This window comes from Martes martes (assembly GCF_963455335.1).
Source record: "Martes martes genome assembly, chromosome: 6".
In the NCBI taxonomy this organism is placed as follows: Eukaryota; Metazoa; Chordata; class Mammalia; order Carnivora; family Mustelidae; genus Martes; species Martes martes.
In genome coordinates this window covers 74,672,186-74,694,060 of record NC_137893.1, presented here as the reverse complement: position 1 = coordinate 74,694,060, position 21,875 = coordinate 74,672,186, and the positions used below count along the sequence as shown (strand labels likewise).

The window sequence follows — 21,875 nt, the reverse complement described above, 5'->3', positions numbered from 1 at the left end:
CCTGAGCTGACCTGGTCCAGCCCACCAGGGCCTGCCCGGCCCCCACCGACTGTGTGCTTTGCCCGAGGTTAAGTTTCAGAAGTCAGGATGAAACGTTTTGGGTTTCTGTTCACACAGTTATTGCAGGCACCGCGGTGGGGACCGCACAAAAGAGACGAGGGCTTGTGGAGAAGGGGGTTTTGTGTTTTAATGAGGGCTTAATACGCTGGCTGCAAGTCCTTCCCGCTCTCCCCCTCCCAACCCCCGCCCGGGCCCAGTCTTCCCCCGACGCATCCTTTCCTCTCCTCCTCCCGGCCCCGCGCCGGTCTCGTGTGGGGACAGAATGGAGTGTCAATGGGACGCCCTAAGCAGATCCCTAGAAAATCAGGAATCCGTCCGTGGCGAAGGGTTGTGATGAATGACAGACGCCCCTTTCTCAAAGCTTTCTCTCCTCCACGAAAGCACGGAGCCGTCCCGGAGCAACGGGTCTCCGGCTCGACCGCGACCCACCCGCCGCCCGCCTGGCGGTCCCGCGGCTCCGGGCCGGGCGAGCCCACACCGCGTCGCGCGCTCGGTCCGCTCAGCTCCAGCCCTCGCGGAGGCAGCTTGGCGTAGCCTGTTCAAGCAGCGCAACACGCGGGAAGAGCCGCTAGAAACACGTTCTGAAAGCACTTCTGTCGTTTTCACAAGCCACGTTGTCCAATGCTCTAAAAACTGGACACGAATTCGTGCTTTAGAAAAAACCGAGTTTCCCAAGCGCCAATTTTTTCACGTTCGGAATTCTCATTAACTCTACCGCGGCGACTGCACACACCAAGGGGAGTGGAGAATCGCCATCCTCTGCATAGTCCAAGCCCGAAGAACTCGAACTTGAAAAACTACTAAAATTGGGTCCTGAAATACCTGCATCATGGGTCTAGTCTTTCCTGCCACCAGAACGGACACAACTGCGGCTCACGGTCCACTCGGCGGAGTTTACTATCCACAGCCCCCGTGGCCAAATGGAAATAACTGATTTCGAGCCAAGCGAACGTCACATGGTAGCCGACCTCAGACCCTCCGACTGCCAGCGGTTAGGTACCTGGTCAGGGAAACTCACGTCCTTATCTGTCCACAGCCCAGAGGCCGCGAAGCAGCCTCGGGAGTTGCCAGGGAGAAAAGCAACTTTGATTTAAGGGTTTCAAAAACCCCAGAGGGCAAATGTGACCCTCAGGGTCAGCCAGTCAGCACTTTTGGTCCAGACAGGGGACAGCCGAGTGGGGCGGTTCGGTTAAGCCACGGCGCCTCCCAACGTCACTACACGCTCGCTCACACTCAGCCACGCGCTTGGGGTTATTCTTTAAACACAGAGCAGCAACTTCACCGCCAGACTGGGGGCGGGGGGTGAGGAGGAGGGCCGAAACCCGAGGTCTGGAGCCCGCCCCTCTAGGCCCTCCTCCGCCGCGCCCGCGCCCGCGCCCGCGCCCGCGCCCGCGCCCGCGCCCGCGCCCGCGCCCGCGCCCGCGCCCACGTCCACGTCCGCGTGCTGCCCTAGCGGAGTTATCAACCTCGCGCTCACGCTCGCCGCTGCCTCTCCCGCCCGCGCGCAGCTCCCGGACGCGAGGTGCGCGGCAGCGTTCCCACGCCTCGGCAGGAGGCTCACGGCGAGCATTGGCGAGCGCGGCCCCGCCCCTCCGCCCCAGCCAATCGCGGGCCACGCCGACCCCAAGGAGGCGGAACCCGGCGGGGCGGTGGGGGCTTAGGCGCGGGAGGCGGGCACGGTAGCCCCGCCCGCGCGGAGGGGCGTGGCCGGCGCCGGTTCTTGCGGCAGATCCCGGCTGCGGCGTGGGAAAGAGCCGCGAGGAGCCGACCGCGTCGCCGCGGCAGCCTCGCCTTCCCGGGCCCAGAAAGGGAGGGAGGAAGGGAGGAGGCAGGCCGGGAGGGCGCTGCGCCCCGCTCCCCGTGGCTCGGGCTGGGCAGTGCCCCGCGCCGTCTTCCCCGCGATGAAGCGCCCTTGCGAGGAGACGACCTCCGAGAGCGACATGGACGAGACCATCGACGTGGGGAGCGAGAACAATTACTCGGGGTGAGCGCGGGCTCGACGGGAACTGCCCGGAGCCCGAGGCGTCGGGGAGCTTTGTGCGCGAGCTGCTCCTTGGAAATCCCGAGGCTCCTCTCCGCGGCGTCCTAACGGAGCCGGGAAACTTTTGCCCGGGAAACTTGGAGCGGTGGGCGCTCACGGAGCGTGCAGTTGGGGTGGGGCGGGGGGTTGTCGGTTTTCACACCAGGGGTGGGGCGAGAGGAAAGGGGACGCGACTGAAGCACAGCGCAGGAGTTGGCGAGGGAGGGTCCCCGGCTGTCAGCGTTGGGCGAGCGGACGGGCGGGCGCAGGCGACGGGCGACGCCCCCGCCACGGAAACTGTGGGAGCACTTCTTGGATGGGCCAGCTGAAAAGAGAAACAGATTGATATTATTTTATTTTTCAGGAGACTAAAAAGATGACTTGCCTTTTGCAGAAATTAAAGCAATTTGTAATTTTAAGGCTACGTAGGTTGAGCTTTCCAGGTTGACTATGTGTGAGTGGGCAGACGGGAGGGTGAGTGACAGACGTAAGGATCGTTTCGGACGTAGATCATCTCTTTGCTTGTTCTTAAGTCTGGAAAAGATCGGGGTCGTGATCACAGAATCCAGACCTCCACTTTCCAGGGACAGAGGGAGATTACCAGGCATTTTAATGCCAAGGCGGGTCAAATGATAATTGCTTCTAATTGGCATCCCCACAAGCTCCTTAATTATTTATCTGCAGCTGTCACTCAAAGAGCGAAATTATTCCTACCTTTGGAAAACTGGTTTTCTTTCCACGTCGTTGTTCTAATAAGTAGACACCAAAGCGTAAAATCAGCAACGGCAGAGATATTTACATGAAACGCTGTTCGCGAAGTATCTTTTAATTATTAAAGTGTGCGTCATCTTAAAAAATGAGATCTGAAAAACAGAAGAAGTCATGTGAAAGTCGAAACCAGTTGGGACGGGGTGGGACTGAGGGGGACAGTTAACTCAGAAATAAGATCCAGAAGTGCGAGGTGAGGTAATAAGAACCTGGTGTGTGCAACAGTCCTAAAATGAAAGAGAACAAATAACAGGAACCTGGAGAATTTGAGAACATAAAGAAGTATAGTATCCATGAATTATGAAGAGAAACATGTACAAACTAGAAAGGATGACAAAAGCTGTAAGTGACAAAATAATGATTTGATTGCACTTTGAATGTAAAATATCTTTTCATTAGTAAACTCAAGATGGATTGCAGCTTCTAGAGGTTTAAGTTTAGGCTGAAGACTAGGAAGTACCTACAGTTTTATTTTCAAAGTAAAACGTTTACCTAGTACTTGATCTCATTTTAATTTCCCTATCAGTGGCACATTTAATTGGGGCATTCTTTTGAAAATTTGTATATAAAACGTAACATTTGTCATTTTTTTTTCCTGTTGTGAGATATGACTGAAGTTTTGAAATAGTAAGATAACTTCTGTTTATTTTGAAGATTGCATCTAGGGACAACAGTTTGGCATGTGATGACTGTCTATCTGTTTGATAGTAGTACTAAACATGGCCTTTATTTCAAAATAGCTTCGCTTTGTTTAGTGTATCTGACCAGAGGTTGGAGGAAGGATGCTATTAGAGAATTAGTTTATTTTTAAGAAATTTTTTATGAGTGGAGCTAGGAAGTACTAATAACTGACTTCTCACTCTGACTGCTCATAAGTTTTTCACTGCAAGACTTTAAAGTTTAGGGATCTTTTTGCAAGTGGATTTGATGTCTGGATGACTTGTTGAAAAAGCAGGAAGGGCATGATTCTTAACTGAAAATATATATAAGGACTGAAAACAAAGTATGTTTAAAGTAGAATTAAAAAAAAAAAAGTTAAGAATTAAGAATAAAATAACACAGACCTGAACTGTGCAATCACTCAATGTTTAATGGGTGCCATGAAGTACCCAGAAGAAACCATTGTTATTGTAATGCAGCACCTGACCTACCGTTCCTATTTCATAGGCAAAGTACTAGCTCTGTGATTAGATCCAATTCCCCAACAACAACTTCTCAGATTATGGCAAGAAAGAAAAGGAGAGGGGTATGTGATTTTTTTTTCTTTTTATTTCATGTAATCCAGCCTAATGTGTAACAGTTGTATTCTTCCATTAAAAGTAATTTTATGATTCGTGTATTCATAAATTTTTGTTGTTGTGTTGCTTCCTTTGGGATAGATAATAGAGAAAAGGCGTCGAGATCGGATAAATAACAGTTTATCTGAGTTGAGACGACTGGTGCCAACTGCTTTTGAAAAACAAGTAAGCTGCCCTTACCCCTGACTACCCCACCAAAAGCCTCAAAAAATCTGATTCTCTCATCTGGGAATGTGGGTTCTTGTTAAAGCTCATTAAAATAATGGTGTATGTGCCCTGATCTGGCACAGAGCAGCTATTTCAATAAAATGCTTTGTTGTGGCAAAACTATTAAAAACATAATCCATCATGAAGTTGAAAAACATTTCCATTCTTCAGCTTATTTTTCCCTTAAGGGTAAAAGTGTTCATGCTTTCTCTGTTCTTTCTATGAAGACCAGTAGTGGTTTTGTTTAAAACTGAGCTGTATGTCGTGCTCTTTTAAAAAATATATCATGTGAAATTTCATTTTTGTGTCAAACAGTTTAAAAAAAAAGTGCTTTTTATTTTAAAAATAACCAAAGTCCAGGAAGTAACATCTCTAGCTCTATTTCCTAAATGATAATACTAATAAAATCTTTTACCAAATTACTTGGTTTCATTTTTAGTGCCTGGATTAATAGAATAGCATTCTAGTTGTGGCATCTTTTTGGAAGTTTGGTAAAAATAGAACTAGCCATAAATTTCCTTTTTCAGAATTCAGGGTATTCCTTTACCCGCCCCCCCCCACCCCCGCCGCCAAAAAAAAGATTTTGCACACTCAGAAAAGGGAGAAGCCAAATGTTTAAATTTTCCTTTGTCATTTGGAAAAGTTTTATATCTCTTGCCGCAATGGCTAATGACAGATTTCTAAGAGCATCTTTCAAAGAATATGGCATCGTATGCTATTGAAAATACTTTGAATTTAATTAAAATAGGGTATAAGGCAGCAGTTGTTTGTTTATTTCATCTTGTTGTTTGCTTCATGAACCACAAACACAGCAAGCCCTACAAAGCCCTTGGAAATTATCCAGAAACTGTTATTTTGCTATTTATCATTTTCACTGAAACTGCTGTACATTTTCATGGATATATTTAAAATTGACAGAAGTACAAGATGTAATATGTTCTTGATTGTACATTTTTGAGAGAAAACAAGATACCTATATGCTGAAGCTGTCTTTGGTAAGCTAAATGTAATGTGGAAATTGTAGATTTGATAAGTAACGTTTTCAATGACAATAGGCTGAAAATGAAAAATATCAGTAATCGGTGTTTTCATTTTGAGTACTGAAATGTCTGCAGTTATGAAGAACAGTCAGTTTGGTCATTCCCCCCCCACCCTTAGTTTGTTAGGTTTTTTTTTTTCTTAAATGTCGACTTAAAACAAACCTTAAAAGCAAACCTCAGTTGTTTGGCAGTTAGTTACCATAAACACAGGCTTTCCCATTTGCCAAGCTTGGCTACCAACCCTAGTGAGCTGGCCCTGTCACAGTATGATTAGAAGAGTGTTCTTTCTAGCAGTTTAAATAACTCTGGCACTCTCACCATGTACAGGGTGCTGATAATTTTCACAAAACAAGTGGAGCATAAGAACCTGAAAAAAACTTGAGTTTCCTTTTCAAAAAGACATATTGGTTTAATTATTCAGCTTTTCCAGGAAATTAGAAGCCACCCACAGTCCTCTGAGGCAATTCAAGGTGGCACATTCTTATTTCAGTTGGTTTCCAGAGGTTGCCTTATTTTAAAAAGAAAGACATATAAATATATTTCCAAAATATTTTATTAAGAACTATTGTAAAGGGTTCAAACCAATAGTAAATAAATGGGTGCCGTTTGTTGCCATTAAGCATTTCTGATGCTTACTAGATGGGTAGTAAAATTATGCTTTCTTGTTTATGATTTTGGAATTCACAGTGACACCTGCTGGTAATTTTTGGAACAAAAACAAAAACAAAAACACCTTAAAAGTCTCCCCTTTTTTTTGTTTTGTTCTGTTTTGTTTCTGCTTACCTGGGGTATGTCTTAAAGACTTATTAGAACTTTTTATTTTTGAAAAATCTAATTTGCTAAGATTCTGTCTCATTATCTTTCAGAGTACTGGTCTAGTACTGTGGCATTATATAAGACTACAGGATGTCCCCTAATGAAATATAAGGTAGAGATTGGATGCAAGGTTTGAGATTTTTGCAGTTATAATTGTTTTAGTGGAGTGATTTTAGGAGTATAATTATTCTTAGGATTAAAAAATTGTTATTCCTTTTATTCTTTAAAAGATAAATTGGCAAATATCTATCATTAGGTATGCAACACAGTAATTATTGCTTACATGTAAAGTTTGCAAAGAACTCAGATGTTTCTGTGGAAAAAATTAAACTTAGAATCTTCTAATGAAAAGGAAAATTGAAAATACAGTGTACAATATTCCAAATCAGTTTCCATAGAACTTCTAAGACTTTATTATTTGTTTATGCAGGGATCTGCAAAGTTGGAGAAAGCCGAAATATTGCAAATGACAGTAGATCATTTGAAGATGCTTCAGGCAACTGGGGGTAAAGGTAAGTAGGTGGCTTCATTTTTACCCCCTTTCCACCTCTCACTTCTCATTTTTCCCCCTAAGATTATAGGAAAGTCATAGTTGAACAGTTCTTTAACAAGCTGAGATAGGAGGTCCCAGATTAAAGCTGTGGAAATCAATGCTAATGGCAGGATTGAACTCGTGGGAAAGAACTTCTGGAACAAAAGAAGCACTTGACCCTGGGCTTGTGTTTGCTTTCATAATACTGTGGGAGTAAAGCTTCATTCACAGCAGCCTGGTCAGAGATTTGTTTGGGACCTCAGGAGCACATGCTGGAATCTGTACAGAAAGACAAAATAAACACACAAACATCCAAACATAAACAGGAGGTTAAAGACAATCTTTTTCTCTTCTCCTTTCCCTTCCCTTGAACCCCCCCACCCCCCGCCATTAAGTCAAGACTAGGTCTCAACATAAGGCAGCCATTCCAAAGGAATTGACTTGAGGATTATTTTCACTATTTTCAGATTTTGGTCGGTCTTGGGTTTAGACAAGACAGAACATTTAAAGTATAGGTAGTGAATCTCTGTACTGAAAACTATTAGTGGAGCAGAGTCATTCCTGCAGACAGCAAACAGGAACAGGTACACTGGGCCCAGTGCCCAGGAGAGACGTCTTCTGTACTGGATAGTGATTTAGGGCAGAATCATCCAGAGGTCAGTGATGGACCCTCATGTCACATTAAAAATGAAACAAGATGGGATCAGGAGGGAGACAAATCATAAGAGACTCTTAATCTCACAAACTGAGGGTTGCTGTCGGGGGGGTGGTTGGTGAGAGGTAGGGCTAGAGTAGCTGGGACACTGGGAAGGCTGTGTGCTATGGTGAATGCTGTGAATTTTGTAAGATTGATGATTCACAGACCTGTACCCCTGAAGCAAATAATACATTATATGTTAATAAAAAAATAGACGAGATCCTGAAAGCTGTAATATCCATTCAGACTTCATGATCCCTCTTCTACTCAGACTTGATTTTGCCCTTTTATATCTTTTTCATCCTTCAAGCAGGCCTTTGCTATTCACCTTCACCAAGAGTGTTTTGTTAAGTAATATATTTGACAACTGGGTAGGGAGAGGCGGTTACCACCACGAGGGGCTAAGTGCTGCCCTCCACCTTGGCGGCTTCTCTGCTCAGCATTAGCCTTTCATTACAACATAGTATCACAGTTTGTCCTAGATCAGAGAAGGGGCAAGGCATTGGAGGTAAATAGCCGTTTACTGATTGCAATGGGAGTACTGAAGTATTTAACTCCAGTATGGCCATACTGTGGAGGACCTGTGGAACATCAGCCCTGGCCTTCACTGTCCTTTACCTGTATCAGGTATGGTGGTTGGGGGGGGGGGGTGTAGGGTGTGATCACTGTAAAGAGAAGCCCCCATGGTTTGACTTAACCTCAGTTGCACCTTCCCTAGAAACCATCCTGAATGGGTATGGAATTGTGATTTCTAATCATTAAAATGTAGCCCTCAGCATAGGATGCAAAAACTTTTACATAATAGAGAAGAGAACTGGATGAAATCGTAGAAACCAGTGATCCAGGCCACCTTGGCCATTGCCTCGCCTTTAACCCAAGACAGAAGTGCTCTGTTGTGCTGTGAGGCCTACACTAGCATTCTGAGCTCTAAAGCCCCTCCTGCCCCATGATTTTGATTCTGCACCTGCCACCTCAGGATAGTAGGAGACTGACTGAGCTGGTGATGGTGCAGGAACAGCAGTTTGATTACTCTGCCTCTCTTGGTAGTGTTCAGCACAAGGCTGAGAATTCTTATCAGGATTTCAAATATTTGGCATGAGCTAAACTTCTAAAGAGTAATATTGTTCTTACGCCTTATTATAAAAACTAGTTCCATTCTTGGTTGCTATTCTTGGCTGCCTGAACGGTCCTAAAATTCATCCCAGAATAGTTTATGAACAGACATTTGCAAGCAAGCACCATACAAGTCGCCTGACTGCCAAGTCATTAGAGAGGTCATCCTACAGGAGAAAGTATGGGCCTTAAAGGTGGGGGAGAGCGGCTGGCAATGTGGGCTCACATCATCCAAGACTCACAACTGCTGTGGGGGCCTCACAGTGTAGTGGTGAAGGACAGAGACTGCAGTTGGGTTGCCTGGTTTCCAAACCTAGCTCTGCCGTATGTTAGCTGTGTGACCTTGGGTAAACTACGAACCCCCGTTGCCCCAGTTTCCTCATCTGTAAAAGGAGGACAGTGATGGTGTCTACCTCACAAGGTTGTTGGGAGTTTATTCACCTAAAGCCACACAGCAGTGATGGCACAGAGGAAGCAATATGGACCCAAGTGCTTTCATTATTGGCCCAAGATTATTCCTAGGGGACAGCTGCTCATCGTCATTTCCCTCTGCGTTCAGCAATAGAATAGGAATTACACAATTTATATTCCTTAGTACACAACAGAGAACTCAGTCATATATAACAACGTACAACTGGCAAACCACAAATTTCAATCACTCTTTGCCCACTCATGAAAATTCTTGGAAGCCCCTGGGGTTCCAGTTCTGTTGGTCCGTTCTTTATAGTCTGTCTCAGTATTGCAATGGCCTCTGGAGAGAATTTAGTAGAGTAACCTACATTTCTAGATCCCTGTGTGTTTCTGGACTCTGTCTCCTGTTTATTACATCCCTCCTTCTCATGAAAATTAGAAGCCTACAAAGCCCAACAAAGAACCCTGAGGGTTCTCATGTGAAACCTTTCTACGGAGGCGTCTTCAGGAAGAGCTTTCCCTCTTAATCCCAGGGACTTTGTTGCTATCTAAGCTGAAGTCCTGGAATGATACCTATTTTTGTTGCTGATCTTCCATATTTCATGATATTCTCTTACATCAGATTTATGCTGTCATTGTTACTGTTTTAATGGTATATATTTTTACCCCATATGTCTTTTGGGGACTTTCAAATTTCTGCTGATATTCTACCTTTAGGAATTTGAATATTGTGACTTCTGTTTTCCAAAGTGCTTTGATTATACAGTAAGACGGTTTACTTTTTAGATGACAAATGAAACAGGTAATACTTTGATCTCCAGAAATGTGAAAAAGATAATGTAGTAAATGCTTTAGGTAAAAATAACTTTGAATGTAATACTTCTCATTTATGTGTGCCCATATCCCAAAACTGAGTAAAGATTTAATTTGAAAATTGCTAAAAAAAGAAAAAAAGTTGTAAATGAGAATCTGAAAAGGATACATTTGTACACATTAGAGGTCACGCATTCAAAGTGGTGACATTTCCCCAAATATCTGATTAACATTCTACCCTAAATTTGCACTGATAATAATGATACATTACTATTTTTTATCTAATTATTTTATTTGGATAAAAAGTGATTCTCATATATGTGACTCTGCTCTAGCCATTTTTAATGGTTGTAACCTTAGGTGGCGGAGGAAGGGGGGCATGCATGTATAGATACTGAAAAATTAATACACATTTTTTTCTTGGGTGGATGCCAGGAAAATGTAAGCTAACCAGTGAAGGAGATATATCTTTGAATTTCAGGAAAGCAAGGAGTTATAATAATCTCATATCAGTAAAGCAGACTTCTATTGCCTGATAGAAAAATAAGATCTTTAAATCAGTAACCCCCAAATTAAAAAAAAATCTTTTGTTTCATCAAATTTTTTCATATAATTTGCTAAAGAAAAAAAAAGTCAGGAAGCATATATGAATTTATAAAGAAATTCTAGCACATTTTTAAAGAAAGTCCTCAAGCTGCTAACATGCATTTTGTATCTCTGTTACAAATGCCAAGAGTAAGGATGTTTCAGATAAACCCTTTAATCTCCATCGCATGTGACAGAGACAGAGAGACTGAAACTCTGTACTACCGTGAAAAAGTTTACTAAGGAATTTCACTGTCACAGTACAGAAGGAGAGGACCCCCCCCTTGTTTTTTTAATAAAAGTATTGGAAACACAGACGTTCTTAATTTTTTCCCTCACGGTGATATTTGGTTGCAAGAACCACCATAGTGTATAGCATTGCTAGTGTTGTCACACATGTGAATTGCAAAGTTAATTTCTTCTACAAAAATTACAACCAGAAATAACTGGCAGCATTTTCAGAAAGGGTCGCCATTCTCCTTGAAACTTCGGAAGGACAGAGGGGAGCGCAGTTGGTGGTTCCTCATAGTCACCTTACCGTTTTCTCTCGCTCTCCCTCTCCCGGCGCCCCCCCTGCTCCATCCCCCTCTCAGGCTACTTTGACGCACATGCTCTGGCCATGGACTTCATGAGCATTGGCTTCCGGGAGTGCCTGACAGAAGTGGCCCGGTACCTGAGCTCCGTGGAGGGCCTGGACTCCTCCGACCCCCTGCGGGTGCGACTGGTCTCTCATCTCAGCACGTGTGCCTCGCAGCGGGAGGCGGCGGCCATGACGTCCTCTCTGGCCCACCACCACCACCCCCTGCACCCGCACCACTGGGCGGCAGCCTTCCACCACCTCCCCGCGGCCCTGCTCCAACCCAACGGACTCCACGCCTCCGAGTCCTCGCCTTGTCGCCTCTCCACCGCTTCGGAAGTGCCTCCTGCCCACGGCTCCGCCCTCCTTACGGCTACGTTCGCCCACGCCGACTCTGCCCTTCGGATGCCATCCACGGGCAGCGTTGCCCCCTGCGTGCCACCTCTTTCCACCTCCCTCTTGTCCCTGTCCGCCACTGTCCACGCGGCCGCGGCCGCAGCCACCGCCGCGGCGCACAGCTTCCCTCTGTCTTTCGCGGGGGCCTTCCCCATGCTCCCACCTAACGCAGCTGCGGCCGTGGCAGCCGCCACAGCCATCAGCCCGCCCTTAACCGTGGCAGCCACGTCCAGCCCACCGCAGACAAGCGGTGCAACAAACAGTAAACCTTACCGACCCTGGGGGACAGAAGTGGGAGCTTTTTAAGTTTTCATTGGACTTTTTGCAATAGTAACTGAATGTCCTTCATTTCAGAGTCAGCTTAAACCTCTGCACCCTGAAAGTAGCCATACAGATGTCTACAGATCCACAAAGGAACAATAAAGCTATTTGAGACACAAACCTCCCAAGTGGAAATGTGGTATTATCTTTTTTCTCGTGTTTTGTTTAAGGCAGCTTGGTAACTGACATCAGCAACTTTTGAAACCTTCACACTTGTTTTCATTTAGAAGTTTCCTGGAAAATATATGGACTGTATCATCCAGCAATGCATCAGTATGTCTGAATTGGGGGAAAAAACAAAAACAAAAACAAAGAAACCTGACTGGATTCTCTTGAAACTAGATGGAAAAAAAAAAATATTCGTGTTTCATAAGTGCCTGAGCTAGTAAAGTTTTCTTCTGAATATATAACATTGCACAAGTAAAGAAGAGTGTAGAGGTTAGGTTAAGAAAGGGAAGGGACAGAAGTCTTGCATTAGGTTGCAGACATTTTAATAAGGTGCCAGAGAAGAGTACTCTATTGAAACCAACAGGTTTTTCTTGGCCAAAAGGATTGCTGAAAATAATTTTCAAGTTGAAAGACCTAGTTTTATCTTAGTTTGCTTCTTTGTACAGACTTGCCTGCCAAGTGGTGACATTTAGCAATGCATTGGTATAAGCAATTATTTCATCAGTGCTCAGATTAACAACCATTTCTGCCTGCCTGCAAGCCCCCAGGCACTTTTTTTCATGGTTCAAAATATGGTGCTTCTTTATGTAAACCATGCATTTATAGAAAGAGTGCACCTAAAAGCAGTTGCCTACCATGTGCCCACCAGAAGCTATTTGATCCATGCCAACTTGAAAATTCTCCAGTTTGTAAAACTTTAGGTTAATTTATTGTTTCATTTAGACTATTTTTACATATTTATCCTCTTCATTTTGTCCTGAAATGTGTCATATCTATTCTTGTCACCCTTTGGGAAAAGTTGCATTTCTGGAGGTGATGAGACAGGGAGAGAGCGTTGGGAAGAGAAAAGCCACGATTTTTAAATGCTCTTTGTCAAGCTCATGATCGCATTTGATCCCAAATCAAGATGAATGTATGCAGTGGGATGTACAGAAATTATTTTTGTTCATGCCTAGACTAGTGCTACATAATGGTGTTTTTCTTTTGTTGTTTTTTTTTTGTTTGTTTAATGACAACATAATCTTTTAATACATTGAAATTGAGCACATGAGATTTTATGTTTGAAAGATAAAGACACAGCATGTATTCTTATGCACTTCATTTCTCTGCTGTGTGGAGAGAGCAATAAACATGAGAATGTTAAACATTATGCAAAATTATACATTTTAAATACTTGTTTTAAAATTATTGTACCCAGTCTTTTTTGCATTACTTTGTAACCTTTTTCTATGCAAAAGTCTACATATCACTAATTAAATGAAGTCCTTTTTGACTATTTTCATGTGGATGAGTTGCTTTGCAGAATGGAAAGTTGACATGAATTTCAAGCAAGGCCTTCCTTAACTAAGTTTAAGCGGTGGCTTTTCTTTTTCTCTTTCAGAGTCATTTAATATAATTCACAGCTTGCCTGAAAATAACATTTATCTGAGCTTGTAAATCAATTAGGCATAGGCAGGTATGACATTATTTGGAGACAGGAAGTGATTTCCTCTCCCTTTTATTCTTAACCATGGTTCTTGGAAAAGTGCAAATACAAGAACTCCAGATAATAGTAAACTGAACCTAGGATAATAAGCTAGAATGTGTCATACGTTTTGTAATTCAAAAATGTTTGTAGAGGGTTTTTAAAACATCATATGCATACGTGATAATCATATACATGCTTCCTGATGATAAATCCTCTGTACCTACCTCAATGAAACTCTTTTGATGCTGTAGAAATTATGCACATATCTCTCCTTCAATGAAGCCTAGAAGAGATTATTTCAGTACCTGAAGTTATTGGGCCAAACATAAGAAAAGAATAAAAAAAAAGAATGTTTTTATTCATATCAGTTACGCTCACAGTTAAAGAGTGCGAGGTTTCCTACATTATTTTAGTTTTGAAAAATTAAGTATATAATTGTTCTAATTTTTGTCTATAAGTGGGAAAAAAATAAGCAAAATCAGATCACTTTGTTCCTCCTGTCTGTAAGTTCTGTGGTCATTGTATCTTCAATTAGCTCTGATGGAATTAGGTAGTAAATAAGAAAATGAATTTAGTAGTATTTGAATTTTGCTTTTTAATCATGGTTTGTGGACAATACGCATAGGAATAATTCTTATTTTAAGATCAAATGCTGATTCTGTGCCTGTTGTAATGTCAGCATTCAAAGAATTTCTTTCCTTTTTTGGAATGTAAACTATTTTTGAGATCAGGAATTTTTATTTTTAATTTTGATTAAATATTTTAAGATAGCTCCTCTTCCTCCTTTCCTCCCTTTCTTGTCCTTTTTGTTTTTTCCTTATATTTTTTCCTTCCCAGTTACATATGAGTTGTTATTTTTCCAATTAAATGATTAAAATATTTGCCAAACAACTTGCCCATAGTTGCTAAGGGTTGTCATAGTTCCTAAAGATAATTGTCTGTAATTTTGGTCATGCGAAGTTAATTGTTTCTTGATAAATGTTTCACATCATCAGCTATTAACATCACATTTCACTGTTAAAAGAACAAAATGCGACTAAGTAAATTTAAAGATCAAATTGGCTTTATTCGACAATTCATGAATTGGGCAGCATCCCATCTAGCAAATAGAAAGGAGCGGGAAGAAGCCATACAAAATGGAAGGCTTTTATAGGCAGAGGGGGCTGAAAAAGGAAGTTGGTAACAAAGAGTGGATTGTTTGAGGCAAGGTCACCTTCCTTTGGGGGAGGGGAGGTGTCTGTCACACAGATGACCTCACTGTTACTGATTGGTTAATTCCAGATTGGCTAAAGGTCACTGGTTGAAAATCACTGCAATTTGGTTAGATATTAAGTCTTGGTTTGCTGATGTGGGGCTTGCACAAGTGATTCCATTTTGGCCTGTTGTTTCTTTTTAACAACTGTTCCCATCTCTGGTTCAATGTTTTGTGAAAGTGGTATCCCACCTTTAGGTGTGGTTAATTTTCATGTTCGTTCCCAAAATAGAAAAAAAATCAGTTTTTATGATCCAAGGGGAAAAGAACTTTTAAAGTTAAATTTATTGGTGGCTTTTATTTATGCCAACATTAGTCCTAAAATTAACTTAAGGGATTTGGGGAAAGAAGTGACATTTTTAGAAATTTGTTTTCCCCCAAATGTTAAAAGCTATATGCATGCCTAATGTTAAAAAAAAAAAACAATTAAAACAATTTAGCTGATACAAACAAACTTTAATACTTTATGAAGCAGTCTTCTTTTGGAGAACTGCAAAATGGGGCAGAAGGCAGAGAGATTTTATAGGATAAAGCATAAAGAGCAAGGAAGAGAAAAATGGAAAATATCTGATTGGCAGGGTTATGCAATCAACCTTGTTTAGAGTGAGAAGGCTCAGAGTTGGCTTGGCATTGGGGCATTGGCTAACTGGATATCCTGCATTTCTGCTCAAGGGGAACATTTACAGAGACTCAAAAGTTATATAAAGTTCCATTTGCTGATGGAGCACCTGGGCAGTAGTGGCTTCATCCTGGGCCTAGAAATGTATTTCAATGCTCATTAAAACACAGTTCTGTATTTCACATCAGTGAGCCAGAAGGTCTTTATTGAATACTATGCCCAGCACTGTGTGTACATGTTAACTTGCCAGTGACATGTGGTACATGCACATGTGCTTCTACAGGCTAACAGTGAAAGGTATGGCTGTCATTCTAGCTCTTTACAAGGACCCTCAAAAGAAGAAGGTGCTGAGGGGCGCCTGGGTGGCCCAGTGGGTTAAAGCCTCTGCCTTCGGCTCAGGTCGTGATCCCGGGATCCTGGGATCGAGCCCCGCATCGGGTCTCTGCTCAGCGGGGAGCCTGCTTTACCTCCTCTCTCTCTGCCTGCCTCTCTGCCTACTTGTGATCTCTGTCTGTCATAAATAAATAAAATCTTTAAAAAAAAAAAAAAAGTAGAAGAAGAAGGTGCCGAGAGAGTGAGGCAAGGGGTTTCTGAGAACTAGTTGGAGAGACTTGTTGGTCTCTTTGGGATCTTTTGCTATTATAAATATGATAATCATCATTTGAACAAATCTGAGGCACTTTAAAGTAAATTGAAACATAAAAAAGGCCAAATATTAACAGTGGTGGCTCTAATGATCCACATGTACATATGTATTGTAAATCTTAATGAAGCATTTTGGATCATCTTTGTATAATCAACTTGTTCCTTTTCCAATCATTACATGAATTCAAAGTAAGAGTGATCACCTTAGTTCATCATCACAAAGCAATTTCCATAAGTGTAAGATTCCAACAGTTGCAAGATACACTACTGGGTAAAGGTCAGTTTTTAAGGAAAAGAGCCACCACAAGACAACATTACCCATTGATCATAAGACGTCCCAATTTCCAGAGTGTAAAAATGAAAAAAAAGGGGGGGGTACATCTTGAATCTGAGGCAATACTGTAGTACAATAACATACTTCAATGCAAATTTTAAAAATCCATGGCTATGGGGTGTCTGGGCGGCTCAGTCTGTTAAGTGTCTGCCTTCAGCCCAGGTCATGATCCTGAGGTCCTGGGATGGAGCCCCATGTCAGGCTGGCTCCCTGCTCAGTGGGGAGCCTGCTTCTTCCTTACACTCTGCCTGCAGCTTCTCCCGCTTGTGTTCTCTCTGTCAAATAAATACATAAAATCTTAAAAAAAAAAATCCATGGCTAGAGATATACAGAGATTAAGATGTGGCTGACTTAGCTTACTTTAAAAATTTCTCATCAGGATGGGGTCCTAGTCAAATTATGAATCTGGATTGATTTTGTAAGTTTTTTTTTTTTAAGATTTTATTTATTTGACAGAGAGAGATCACAAGTAGGCAGAGAGGCAGGCAGAGAGAGAGAGGAAGGGAAATAGGCTTCTCAGTGAGCGGAGAGCCTGATGCGGGGCTCTATCCCAGGACCCTGGGATCATGACCTGAGCTGAAGGCAGAGGCTTTAATCCACTGAGCCACCCAGGCACCCCGATTTTGTAAGCTTAATTACCTAAAGATAGATATATTTTTGAAGCTTTTTATGTTTTTATTGCCCAATGGGACTATTCCCAGCTCTGCATTTTACTAAAGAATGGAGTTTGACTTCCCCTTGTAATTCTTTTAAGATCTAAGCAATAACTGAGGTTGTGAATATTTCAGCAACTAAAACAAAGCACTGCAGTAAATATGACATCATGAACTGTGACTATAGCTCAAATTCTTTGGAAGGATAAGTCTTTGAACTCAGATGGGAGAATTTAAAAAGAAAAAAAGCCCCTTAGCTTACATCGACAGTCTTGTATGTGGGGCCAGAGGCATATGAGAAATGGTTCCCTAGGTACCAGGTAGTACTTCTCCCATCCTTTCAACTTCAAAGGAATAGACAGGAATGGGTTTGGGCAGGGAATTGGGTCCTCTTATAATGGAACACCAGTACCTACCTAAGTCATAGATCTAATAAAACATGTTAATACTAACTACAAATATTGTTCAGTTGTTCTCTGTGCTAAATTCTATGCTATGTGTTTAAAATTTGTTGTCTCATTTAATAAGCTATCCTATGGAATGCGTATATTATTGTAACTGTCTTATGGAATGCATATATTATTATCTTTGTTTCACATATTAGGAATTGGAGAGTAAGAGGTTAATTGCCCAAGGTCATACCTAGCAGTTTGAGCTATGACTCAACCCAGGCCTGTCTGATTCTTCAGCCCATACCTTTGAACCTCTAGGCTATGGCTTTTGACACTGCTTTTTCAGACTCAAGAATATTTCAACAGGCCTGGAATCACTTTGAATTATTGACAAGAGTAAATCTCTCTATCATATTAGCAGAAAAATGTCTACCATCTTACCCTTTTAATATATGAAAGGGTTTTAAAAAAAGAATAACTCCACTTTATTCCATCATAGAGCATAAAAGGAAATAGTTTTGGCACTTTTCTCATTTTAGCTTTCAAGCAGGTCATACCTACCTTACCTTAATCAGTGAGCCTCAGTAATGGCTACCAAATTATCTCATTCAAGGTGGTTGGCAAAGGTAAAGCAAAATGGTGAATTATTAAGACAAGGTGTCTGGGGGCTCCTGGCTGGCTCAATCGGAAGATCATGCAACTCTTGATCTTGGGGTTGTGAGTTTGAGCCCCACTTCAGGTGTAGAGATTAATTAAATAAATAAAACTTAAATAAGTAATAAAATAATAAATAATAAAAACTTTAAAAAAGAGAGACAGAGAGAGAGAGAGAGAGAGTGGGGCGCCTGGGTGGCTCAGTGGGTTAAAGCCTCTGCCTTCGGCTCAGGTCATGTTCCCAGGGTCCTGGGATCGAGTCCCACATCGGGCTCTCTACTCAGCGGGGAGCCTGCTTCCTCCTCTCTCTCTCTGCCTGCCTCTCTGCCTACTTGTGATCTCTGTCTGTCAAATGAATAAATAAAATCTTTAAAGAAAAAAAAAGAGAGAGAGATGAGGTATCTGAGAAAATCGAGTTTGAAGAGAAAATAACCCCCACCCCAGTCTCCCACGGGATGTAAAAGATAAGAGGTTATGGATGGGGGATGGGGATGGGAAGGGGGAGAATGCTGGATCATTCTGAATACTTGTATATTCCGGGGCCATCATGTCATAAACCAATACTCGTCATTTGGCCTAGAAAGACTTGCCCAGTAACCCATCCACTGTAACAATTCTCATTATCAGGAAAGAATTTCGAACTAGCCTGAACATTCTGGCCTACTGTTAAGCATGTTTTCCAAATAGCAGTTAACCATTTCTATGTGTATAAGTTTTTTAAAAATCTTATATCCAGAGGTATTTTTATATGCCTCTAAATTCTTAGTCTTCTAAGAACTGAATATTCTGTTTCCTTGACCTTAGTTGTAATCCTATTAGTCTGTGGGAATGAAGAGATTCATGCATATGAAGTGGGTATGCATGTAATAGAATGTCTCATAAGGTTTTTCGTTTTTTGGTTTTTGTTTTTGTTTTTTTAAGGGATAGACTGAGGCTGAGTATCTTTGACAAATTAACTAAAGTTCCTTGCAATTAAGGGTGCATTGTAATAGTTTTGTGTTTTCACCACAGTGATAACAAAGTCACGTTTTCTCATGTGGAAGAAAAAGTATTTTGCTAAGAATTGCTGTTATTCATAATGTCTCACTTGTACAAGTGGGATGATAAATTTTAAATTGCTCATAAACTCCTAAATAACTGAGTATTTTAACTGAGTTAACCCCTCCTTTTTGTGATTATAAGCTATCAAGCTGAATATTATTTACCATACTGTAAAACTCTGTTTCCTAGATCTCTCATCACTTCTTTTTAAACCTTTCCTTTAATTACAGAGAACATAAAGACTTTTATTTTTTTTCACCAAAACAATCCAACTAGCACTTTGTATAGCTGTTTGTGTAGACTTTCTCCCGGGCCAGCAATGGCTGGCCTCTTCCTTATCCTAGCCAGTCCGCCCCAGTATGCCTGCTTTAAATAGGCTTCCCTTGGGGTCTGGCAAGATGACAGAGATGTGCTCACAGTCAGGAGGGCAAAACACAGAGGCACATAGACCAGATTTTACTCTCATCAGAATACATTTCTCTGTCACAGTCACACGCCACCTCCTGAACAGGAACTAAGCCAGCCACTTTTTTTGTCTAGCAAGCACCCACCGCTAGGTTTATTTTATTGTTTTGACAGCTTTCTCTCAGAAAGATAAGCATTGCACAGTACAAGTGGCTGGGTGTGGTAGCATCATCAAGCCCGCCCACAGTCTGGTGATGCTCAGATGAGGGTACAGCCAAGGTTGGTAAGCAAGCAGTGCCTCTGATGACAAACATCATTTACTCCTACCATAAGGAGGCTTGAGGGGCCACTGTGCCCCCTTTCAAGGCTCAGTAAGCACCCCCACCCCATAGATATCCGTAAGTCCATCCCAGCTGAATCATTAAGCAGGGTTAAGACAAATGTGTTGCACCGAAGGAACAGATTCAAACACGAAGTGCCTCCTGACCGTGACCATCATAAGAACGGGTCGCAGCAATAAACTGATGAATTATCTGTCTGGCGTTGACCAGTTCTCAACAACAGAGAACACAGTTCCTTTGATGTGAACCATCAAACCTCAAGCCTGCCCAAAAGCAGGAGCTATAGACAAAACAACACAGGAGCAATAACTCAACCTAAATGCATTTAGCCACTTCTCCAAACGACAAGGTCTGGCAAGCAGCTTCCTTGCTCTGGGTATCAGAAGCTTGAGATGAAAGGAGAAACAATGTTCACCATTGTTTGTCATCAGGATATGATGTAGCGAGAAAAGTGATGGAAGCTGTTTGTCCAATTGTTTCTTTAAAATATATAGATTAAGAGTTAAAATTCTGCAAGCGTATCCCTGACTGATACAGCAAAAACATACAAGGAAATGGTTTGCTTAATAATAGTGCAACTTGGGGCGCCTGGGTGGCTCAGTGGGTTAAAGCCTCTGCCCTCGGCTCGGGTCATGATCTCAGGGTCCTTTGATCGAGCCCCGCATTGGGTTCTCTCCTCAGCGGGGAGCCTGCTTCCCTTCCTCTCTCTCTCTCTCTCTGCCTGCCTCTCTGCCTACTTGTAAAAAAGAGGAAAAAAAAAATTGTGCAACTTCCCAGCCATATCCAGGAGAGTGCATGTTTAATTCATTAAATCAAGTCCATTAAGCAGTTTTGTTTAAGATGTGGGAGCTTATTAAAATTCTTGATACTTATTCAACAGATCACTTACAAATAACTTGAAATCTGTATTTGTGATTCTAGTGAAGTTATCTCTATTTTACTCAATATATGTGTCATTTTTAAAATTCCCAACTCTTCAAGGAATATAATAAATAGTATAATAACTAAAAGGACAAGTTCTGAAATCAGACAGATCAAGATATATCTTGAGATGCATTAACAGTGTGAGTTTGAACAAATTACTGAATCTGTATAAGCTTTGTTTTTTAATTAGCAAAATAGGACTAAAAAAACAACACCTATCTCACAAGAATTTTCTGAGGATTAAGTGAGATAATGTTCATAAGATCTGGTACATAATACATTATCAATAAATGGTAGTGTAGGTTATTCAAATTTAGTTTATTGAAAATGTCTTAAGATCCAAAATAAGTCTCATTCAGTCCCATTCACACACCTTTATTCAAATTCATACCAAGTTACTTCCTCAATGCCTGTTCTCTTTACATTATTTGCCTGTACATTTTGCTTTATATAAATAAATTTGCAGATTTCCAAAATTTCAGAGTTAGAAGAACATAACGTAGACTGATGCTTCATTTTACAGAAGAAGAAAACTGAGTCCCAACAACATTAAGATCATCTTTCCCACAGTCCTGTGACACCGATCTCCTGATTGCTAATGCATGGTTCTTTCTGAGACAACAGGACAATAAACATTTTCTTTCATATCTTTTATATTTTAGATGCCAAAGCTTTGTATTTTGTTGTGTGTGAGCTGAATAGGTCTATTGGTTGGTTAAGAAATCATGCTTTATGTTTCCCGTCTTCAAAAGCAATGGTTATTAGACTGATTCAAAATAAATACAATGGAGTAATGTCTCTTTAGAAGAAAAATCTTGAATCTAATGAATATGGCTGAGATTGAAATTCTATTACTGTCTTTAAATGATGTCCTTCACCCTCAAAAGGCAAATCACACACACACAGGTGAGCAGAGCTGTGCCCCTTTTTGGCCCCTAAGGCAGAATCTTCCCTTGACACAGACGAAGCTGTGGATTTACCAGTGACATGTCAAGGGCTTTAGGCCATGCCTCTCTGGCTCTCCTCTGTAGCTCCCCAATGCTCTCAGTACGAAGACAAAATCCTTACCGTCAGGTTGAGAGCCATGGAAGAGTTATCTCCTGCCCACTTCTTAGGTCTCTCCTCACCTTGCCTTACCACCTCTGACTTGCCATCCAGCCATCCGGGCTTTCTTTCAACCCCTGATAATCTCCTTGTTCTCTCCTGCTACCAGCATTTGCACATTTTCCTTCTACTTAGAATGGTCTTTTCTCTCCTTTTTACCTAGGTAACTCATCTTCATTTTCCAGATCTCAAAAGGTGGGTCGCTCTGCTGACATCTCCAA

The 21,875-nt window shown here is 41.9% G+C and overlaps 2 protein-coding genes across 3 annotated transcripts in view; one reads left to right on the top strand and one right to left on the bottom strand.

Annotated features, from left to right (window-relative positions):
- Window positions 1–1,630, bottom strand: part of LOC308344337 (uncharacterized protein) — a gene marked incomplete at its 5' end in the record, with an annotated part of 150,263 nt that extends 148,633 nt beyond the window's left edge. The window contains one exon of the mRNA XM_080805904.1: window positions 1,527–1,630. Coding sequence (XP_080662030.1) covers window positions 1,527–1,630 — 104 coding nt within the window. The remainder of the gene's footprint in view (window positions 1–1,526) is intronic.
- Window positions 1,631–1,781: 151 nt separating this feature from the next.
- HEY2 (hes related family bHLH transcription factor with YRPW motif 2) lies at window positions 1,782–14,059 on the top strand. Of its 2 annotated transcripts, none has more exons than XM_080807201.1 (5): window positions 1,782–2,044; window positions 4,016–4,094; window positions 4,228–4,311; window positions 6,640–6,721; window positions 10,954–14,059. In XM_080807201.1, the coding sequence occupies exons 1-5, from the start codon at window positions 1,962–1,964 to the stop codon at window positions 11,637–11,639; spliced, it is 1,014 nt and encodes a 337-aa protein (XP_080663327.1). In that variant the 5' UTR covers window positions 1,782–1,961; the 3' UTR covers window positions 11,640–14,059. The 2 variants fall into 2 exon arrangements, with proteins under 2 accessions (XP_080663327.1, XP_080663328.1); XM_080807202.1 differs by lacking the exon at window positions 1,782–2,044 and adding an exon at window positions 2,436–3,190.
- Window positions 14,060–21,875: the final 7,816 nt, after the last annotated feature.

Excerpts from the sequence above, each read along its gene's own strand:
- HEY2 (XM_080807201.1), top strand. The coding sequence starts at position 1,962 with ATGAAGCGCCCTTGCGAGGAGACGACCTCCGAGAGCGACATGGACGAG. Across the intron at positions 4,095-4,227 it reads CAAGAAAGAAAAGGAGAGGG|ATAATAGAGAAAAGGCGTCG; the intron begins GTATGTGATTTT and ends CCTTTGGGATAG. Across the intron at positions 4,312-6,639 it reads CAACTGCTTTTGAAAAACAA|GGATCTGCAAAGTTGGAGAA; the intron begins GTAAGCTGCCCT and ends TTGTTTATGCAG.